The sequence below is a fragment of the Ylistrum balloti genome, unplaced genomic scaffold (genome assembly GCF_031769215.1).
Source record: "Ylistrum balloti isolate Yb309-2 unplaced genomic scaffold, AGI_CSIRO_Ybal_v1 Utg371552, whole genome shotgun sequence".
NCBI lineage: Eukaryota > Metazoa > Mollusca > Bivalvia > Pectinida > Pectinidae > Ylistrum > Ylistrum balloti.
In genome coordinates, this window is record NW_026782798.1 from 867164 (window position 1) to 875950 (window position 8787).

At 34.1% G+C, this 8787-nt stretch overlaps 1 protein-coding gene across 1 annotated transcript; it reads left to right on the forward strand.

Moving 5' to 3' along the window:
• The first annotated feature begins 1211 nt into the window (after positions 1-1211).
• Positions 1212-6918, forward strand: LOC132562950 (TNF receptor-associated factor 3-like). Its single transcript, XM_060227727.1, has 10 exons — positions 1212-1315; positions 1446-1587; positions 2079-2183; positions 2515-2682; positions 2937-3017; positions 4327-4401; positions 4564-4683; positions 5142-5255; positions 5839-6031; positions 6347-6918. The coding sequence occupies exons 1-10, from the start codon at positions 1215-1217 to the stop codon at positions 6916-6918; spliced, it is 1671 nt and encodes a 556-aa protein (XP_060083710.1). The 5' UTR covers positions 1212-1214.
• Positions 6919-8787: the final 1869 nt, after the last annotated feature.

Sequence of the window (8787 nt, forward strand, 5' to 3'; positions counted from 1 at the left end):
AAAATTTTCATTGGTTAATCTAATATTTTTTATTGACATGTAAAATTGCAAAAGGAATCAGTCAGTAAGTTTTCAAACTTAAAAGTGATTTTTCTCTTTTTTCCTTTTCTTATATCTTATTTTTTCTTTATTATTTTCATTAAAGTAGAGTAGACATGAATGCTGTAATAATATTTCTAATGTAAGCTAGGCATGATCGATGTAACATTTATAGATGTAGACCGGACATGATCGATGTAACATTTATAGATGTAAACCGGACATGATCGATGTAACATTTATAGATGTAAACCGGACATGATCGATGTAACATTTATAGATGTAGACCGGACATGATCGATGTAACATTTATAGATGTAGACCGGACATGATCGATGTAACATTTATAGATGTAAACCGGACATGATCGATGTAACATTTATAGATGTAAACCGGACATGATCGATGTAACATTTATAGATGTAAACCGGACATGATCGATGTAACATTTATAGATGTAAACCGGACATGATCGATGTAACATTTATAGATGTAGACCGGACATGATCGATGTAACATTTATAGATGTAGACCGGACATGATCGATGTAACATTTATAGATGTAACATTTATAGATGTAAACCGGACATGATCGATGTAACATTTATAGATGTAAACCGGACATGATCGATGTAACATTTATAGATGTAGACCGGACATGATCGATGTAACATTTATAGATGTAGACCGGATATGATCGATGTAACATTTAAAGATGTAGACCGGATATGATCGATGTAACATTTAAAGATGTAAACCGGATATGATCGATGTAACATTTATAGATGTAGACCGGATATGATCGATGTAACATTTAAAGATGTAGACCGGATATGATCGATGTAACATTTAAAGATGTAGACCGGACATGATCGATGTAACATTTATAGATGTAGACCGGGCATGATCGATGTAACATTTATAGATGTAGACCGGACATGATCGATGTAACATTTATAGATGTAGACCGGACATGATCGATGTAACATTTATAGATGTAAACTGGGCATAATCAATATAGCATTTATAGATGTAGAGTTATGTGGTTATGACAGAAACTGTGAACCAGTTGTCATATATCGGGGATTCATAGAGAATTTTGGATTCTCGCAATTTGATTTCATATGAAAAAGTTTAAATAGATATCTAAACGTTTAGTACATTGTATTTCAGAGATGGCGCTGAGTTCCGTGAAATCTTTATCTATGCAACAGACTCCATTAGGACGTCCATCCTTTGTGAACCTTGATCCCAAGTACAAATGTCTCGAGTGCAGGTATAAATTAAAGTGTTCCTGTTTTAGTTCAATCTGGGTTTGAAATCCTGTTCGAGTACGAGTTAAAGAAACATTTATGTATGTAGTAGACATGCAATTGGAAATTTTTAATTAAGGAGGTTGCTTTCAGAGATGTTCTTAGAGATGCCGTTCAAACCCTTTGCGGACACAGGATGTGTGAAGAATGTGCATTCAAGGTGTTTGAAAAGTCTTCACCCTTGCGATGTCCTGGAAATGATGAAACATGTGTACCGACTCTGAAAAAGGAGGAGGTAGGACCTACTAATGTAATCATAGTATATGTGATAAGTTTAAATATCTGTTGTGTACGTAGAACGCTATTATAGTTCATATTTCATCATATATTGCGTATATAATTTTGGTGTAAACCAGTTTTCTTACACTGCCTTCTGTATCAGACGTATCAGGATATAAGCATAAATAATTCAATATTTCGATAGTTTATTTCACAAAGGGTAATAATGCTGACTTAGTTCTACTTCTTCATCCGAATATCAATAAAAATGATAAAACAAAAAATAAGTTTCCAAGTGAAAGTATCTATATTTGCAAAGTTGGGTCGTTGTAATGAACGTGTTTATTTCTTTTTTAATCAACGGATTTTTTTCTCTTTAAATGTGATGATACGTTACAATGCTGAATTACATAGATTATATTTTGAAGATATTTGAATTTTTTGCGGAGTTTATTCTTTCGAGATATTATATGATATTAACTTCAATTAATTCATGAATTATCATAGATTTTCAGAGACCCAAGTGCGAGACGTGAGACTGCTACGCTTCCGGTGTATTGCTCCAATAAAGACCAAGGTTGTACACAGGAAATGCAGTGGAAACAACTGGAGGTAGACAATTGCAAGTTCTTTCACTTAAGTTGTTTAAACAATTTTCAACTTCATTCACATTTGTACGAAGCAACAAAACATTAGCTCATGCACGAATCATTATCACAACTAACAATATAATAAAATGGACATATTACTGGTATTTATAAATGTTTATTAGTCATTTTGTTAAGCATTCTTTTAACATTGATATTGCATACATTTTTATGAGATATTCACAATCCTTCCGTAGATTCCGTAAAATAAGTAAGTTTATATAATTTCATTATACTTTTTAGGCCTTAGTCTGAGTTTTTAAAAATGAAAATCAAGTGAAACTTAATTTGGACAGGAACACATTTTGGACTGCGATTTCAAATCAGTTCAGTGTGTCTATGAACCTAATGGCTGTGGTATATTTACTCTGAAAAAGAACTTGGAGGATCATCTGCAGCGTTGTGAATACAGAAAGGAGCCATGTTTCTTCTGTAAGGATGACGTCGTCATCGTTCATAGACAAGCAAGTGATAAGAAGTCCATTTTATATCAGTTAAATGTTAGAATATAATTACATAAAATCAATCATTTGATATAAGGCGTTTTATTTCCACAAAAATATATCATACAGCGGTCATGAATATATATTTATGTAAAGGAAATAAATTCGGAGGAAGAAGTCATTTAATTGGTCACTCTAAACGCTGTGTTGAATCTGTTTATATCACAAATGAAAAACTTTGGATGCAGTAAGTAAATGAATAATTTATTCTTTAGGATCACGAATCAATGGAATGCAGAAAAATTCTTATTGATTGCCCAAATGGATGTGGTATTGCTGAACGACCTCGAGAAGATGTATGTACTGCCTATAAAATAGAACAGAATAGAATAGAATGGGTGTATATCACATATTCAAAATGGGTACATCCGATCACTTCTAACCAATTTTTAAAAAACCTGCTTCTCAGACTTTTGATTTATCAGAAGAAGGCTTGCATGTGGTTAAACTTACTTTCTTAATCCTCTTCGTGCGGTGTCGCACATATGGCCATCACGAGTGTCTTCCGGTACTGTCTGTCCTGCGACCATCGTTTAACTTGTCCCGACGTCCCTCCTGCTTTCTTCATTTCCTTCTAGACCGACCGCCCCAAGGATTCCATGGATCTTCGCCTCTTCGCGGGCTCGATGGTATCCATCGCTTTGCTACCCTTCTGATGAATCTAGGTGAAGCCTGCAGGCATGCCCGATCCACCGCCATCTTCTGTGCTATGCTTTTGTGACAGGGGTACAGTGAAGGTCCTCATTCATAGTTTTGCATTTCTGTATGTGTGTGTATGGGTAAAGGTCATTTCTGTTTTGCACATTTTTCAGAGTTCATCACGGAAACCTAAAAGGCAAAATCATGCTTCTGTTTTGTTATTAGGTTTTAACAAATTTGACCCTCGTGACCTTGAATACGGGTCAAGGTTGTTGTTTTTTTGCAAATTTTGTCGGGCGTCATCCAAGCCAAATATCATGCCTATAGGCGTTTCGGTTAACAATATATCATTTATATGTCTTAATAAATTTAACCTCTGTGACCTTGAATGGGGTCAAAGTCATTCCTTTTTGCAAGCATTGTTGGTCTTCGTCCAAATATCTTGTCTCTAGGCCTTTTGGCTAATGAAAAGTCGTTTGAAGGTTTAAATAAATTAGACCATGTGACCTTCAGTATGGGTCAAGGTTATTTCTTTTCACGTTTTTTGTTGGGCATTATCCTCGCAACTTATCAGCCAAATTTCATTCCTCTAAACACTTTTCAGTTAATATGAAGATGTTGTTTCATTTTTTCCCCCAAATTTGACCTATTTGATTTTGTATATGGATCAAAGTAATTCTTTATTAATCATAGGAACATTCCAACCAAACATTATGTACTTTGGTACTTTGGCCCAGATGAGCTAAAAAGGAAATAAGATGACTATTGTAAAGTGCCTTAATACATTTTTTTAAAACATTGAATCAGTTTTAGTGTTTGTAAAGTACAACGACCCAAGAAGGTCTGACTTTAAGTTTAAGAATAGTGACATACATACAGGAATTTATTTTGTCTTGATGAAGATACGATATATTAAAAGAATCAATGTCAATTAGTTTCTGAAAGAAATCATGCTTTTGATTTTAGATGAAGGAACATGAACTAGATTGTCCGAAAAGACCGTTTCATTGTAAGTTTTCAAATGTCGGATGTGATTTTACAGTAAGTATAAGAAATCTTAATGCGATCAATTTCACACTGTTCGTATCGCCCCTGATTTCTGTATTGATTTGTGACAGTACGCGATTGATATTGAATAATGGCATTTAAACTTTGAGGAGATAAAATTATAAGAAAAAAGATGAAATTATAATCTCTCTCCAGGGATCAAAAGAAGAATTGGAGAAACATGATCAGATTTCATTTGACCATCATCTACAGTTAACGACATTGTACACAGCTAGTATTGACCTCCAGAGTATGGAGATCCAAAGGGAATTGCAAGTAAGTGTGTTGTTGTTAATGACATTCCTGTTATTCCAATGTGTTCAGAAAATCGCGTAAAAATCGTTAATAAGTAATTTCATGATAAAACAGAATATTCTGTTTATGATTTATTACTTAGCCGGGGAGAAAAATGAGGAAATATAGATTTATTTTACATACCCCGTTTTATACCTGATAAAGTAATATTTTCTAACGCTCAGAACGGTATGTTTTAATAGCTGTGCGTAATGAAGACAAAAGATAGATATGATTTGGTTTATGTCAATATTGTGTTTTTATTGAATAACAGATAACACAAATTCACCACACAAGTGGCGCATACATCTTTTAGATAAACTACATTTCTGTAATGTTTGTTTTCAACGTAGTTTTTTTTTTATAAACAAAAAGAAATTTCAGCATTTAAAGACTTGTCATGATGAAATTACTTCAATTAAAAATAAATGATCTTCTAGGATATCTCAGAAAGTCGACATAATTTGAAAAAGACAAATGACCAGTGTTTGCAAGAAGTTGGAAGTTTGAGGGAGGAAATGGAAGTCAGGAAAAGGGCGATAAAGGAGATCAAGGTTTGCTAGAATTATTTATATATATATATTCAATATTCGCAGATGTGCTGTAGCAATTTAGACGTAAAAATAAGTTGTTATACTATTTAAACCGGATTTTATCCAGTTCCTACAGTGGTTGCCCGATACTTCTCGTTACACTATTGAGTCTGCTCGAAGAAATACACGTGACGTTTATGCCTTATCAAGTTATGATTTAATACTTTTGAACACTCACTTTCAAATCAAATCACTCAAAGCTAATATTGAAATATTCTTTTATTGAACTCTGCCGTTAACTTCGTAAACTGCGGACGTAAAACCCATTAAATGAATAAATAACGGATATAAACAATACTTGATTCCTTCCTATGATTGCATGCATGTCTTATTGGGAAAATATTTACGCTGGATTTGGCGAGGTCTACAGACAGAGGCTACTCAACACGTGCGGTATGCAAGCCGTGGCTTTAAAATAAAGAAAACATAATAATCAAATCACGATGTATTTCATTCTATTCGGCGTTTTCTGGGTAGCTGATATGATAAGAGAATATCCGTCGATAGCCACGTTATTGACATCCACCATGTTAACTTTTCTAAGTTGCAATCCGTTGCCCTCGCTGAACGCATGATCCACATGGAGAGAAGAGTAGAGGATTGCGCCAGGAAAAACACAGTTGAAAAACAAGGAAGAGACTTACAGGGTCTACGGGACGGCCAAATAAACCTATCGAACAGGTTAACGCGGTTAGAACAGAATGGTCTGTATGGTGGAGATAGACAGAGCATTGGAGGTATGAATAGAACATTATTACATGCCATTCAGATCAATATGTTTCTGATGTCAGAAGGCGAGGTTTCCAGTAGATAGAATATTCACATTTCATGGACTCCTTTTAGAATTAGGTATATTGAATTTTCACATTGTACTTTTAGTACTTCGAAAACGAGAATAGTACAAACGAAAATTTCATTTAACAAATCAGTAATTGCAAAGCGCATAAAGCACCACAAGAAAATTGGTAGAAATTACCAGGAAAATGTTGGAGTTTGTTTTCAACCAGATGTATATTTTTGTTATTTACAAAGTGGGTTTTCTTTCATCTTAGACAATGTTGCTGGCATATTACAAAATCATGACAGACAAATCGGATTGATGGATATTCGTCTGACTGAATTAGACTTGAGACTTCAGATTCAAGAAACGACATCGTTTAATGGTGTTTTACTATGGAAAATACGGGATTACACGAGACGAAAACAAGAAGCAAAGAATGGTAGGACGCTCTCCCTGTTTAGCCAGCCATTTTACACGAGCCAATTCGGCTACAAGATGTGTGCCCGAGTCTACCTCAATGGCGACGGCATGGGGAAAGGGACACACATGTCGCTGTTCTTTGTCGTGATGAGAGGCGATTTCGACAATCTACTTCCTTGGCCATTCCAACAGAAAGTGACCATGGTTTTAATGGATCAGGATACGGGAACAAACAGGCTGTCTGATACGTTCAGGCCTGATGAAAATAGCAATAGCTTTAGGAAGCCACAGACAGAGATGAATATTGCATCAGGCTGTCCTGTTTTTGTTTCTCACACAATGCTTGAAACGAAAACCTACCTCCAAGAAGATACGATATTTATAAAGATTGAAGTGGACACGAATGGCATTAATCCTCCATAATAACGGGTCTTAGATATAAACCGGAATGTTTTATATTCCAATAATCAATCTATAACATTTATACTCCCCTCTCAATATTTGATACATGAAAGTACCTCAGAGAAGATAAGATATTTATCAAGTTTGAAATTGTCATCAGTCCTCCGTAATATGCTATCCTTTGCAAAATTATGTTTCTCATACATTGTTTAAAATGAAAACCTACCTCAAAAAAGATAAGATATTTATCAAGGTTAGCATTAACAAGAGTGACATCAATCATCCGTGATAAATTATTCTAGACAAAATTACGTTCCTCATACAGGAAACGAAAACCTACCTCGATGACAAAGATATTTATTATTACTGAAGTGGACACGGATGTCTTTATAAAAGCAGGAATGTTTTACGTAGTAGGGAACAGTTTAGACGGATATATCAGCGGACAGCTGATCAGTGATCCTAATATAATTACGTTGTTTTATATATACCCTAATATGTAGACACTACAGCAGAATTGCTTTGATAAATTTCTTTCTTCTATATGCTTCATAGAATAAGTCCAAAAATATGACAGAGAATTGAAAAAAAAATGTGATAATAGATAGGAAACAGGTGCGAGGTGCTAATAATATAGACATCTGGATAATAATAAAACAATTCGTCTCTCAACGGCTAATGCTTTCATTAAAATGTTACACGCAATGACCTGTAATTGAGATGAAATGAACTTTTCCACATCTGTTTGTAAAGTGACGTTGTGTATCTGAGCTGATAGTAACACACAATTCATTAATCATATGGTGCACGCATGTGGCTTTATGGTGTTTATGACTTGATATCGTTAAACTCGCCTTGTTTTTGGATATGCTTACAAGGTGGATTAATTATTCATTACAAAATTCTGTAGTGGTCTTTTAACAAGTAACACTATCGTATGTAACATCGTTTAACTGTGTATAGCAGTAATGTATAAAACGTGGTAACACAGAATGCTTAAACTCATGGTTTTACTTAGTTTAATGTTTTAATTTTCGTTACATTTGATATAAAACTCTGCAATTTGTCAAATATGTATAGAAATGCGAACGTTTTCCCCAAAAAATGAAAAATGATTACGTCATATCGATTTGTTTTAAAACTGTGAAATGATGTAAGAAATGATCTTTCTGGAGTTTATTCATATTTAACCAGACTTTATACAACTTTAACGTGGAAAATAAAGAAACTACTAAGCAAAACCAGCACCTAGTGTTTGAAGGAATTTCATTTATTCTTCTGTCTTTTTGTCTAAATGCTATTAACTTCTTTTTAAGATTGTATATAGTGAACTAATCTTGGTCACTTTTGGTCTGATGGGCAACTGATGTGTTTTTACTATACATATTACTCTAGGGTACTTGAGGGTACGTTTTTTAGTATCACAAAATGTTTAAAAAATCGTACTCGAACAAAATAACAAAATAATGATAAAAAAGACGAATAAACACAATGTAACGTAGACCTTATAGATTTGTTACTTCAACGAAAATAAAAGGTTAAGGGAAGAATGGTGTATATATACGAGATAATGTTGCATCTTTGTCAATAAAATGCTTATAGTTTACATGAATGACGCACATGGTAGGTTATAATGTATGCATATGTGAAGGTAATGTAAGTGTAGTTGTAGTAGCGGTAGTGTAAATGATGTCTGTGGATAATGACTTCTTGTGTGTTGATGTTTATTGAGTTATTGATGATTTTATCAATAAAATGTGGTATAATTATATTGTTTTATCAATCTATACGGTGATGCATTGCGTCATGCCTCTGATGGCGGCGCCAGTGAACAACCAGGTTTCCCATTCATGCATCGCCACCAAACATTTTTATTTACGGTGTTTTAAC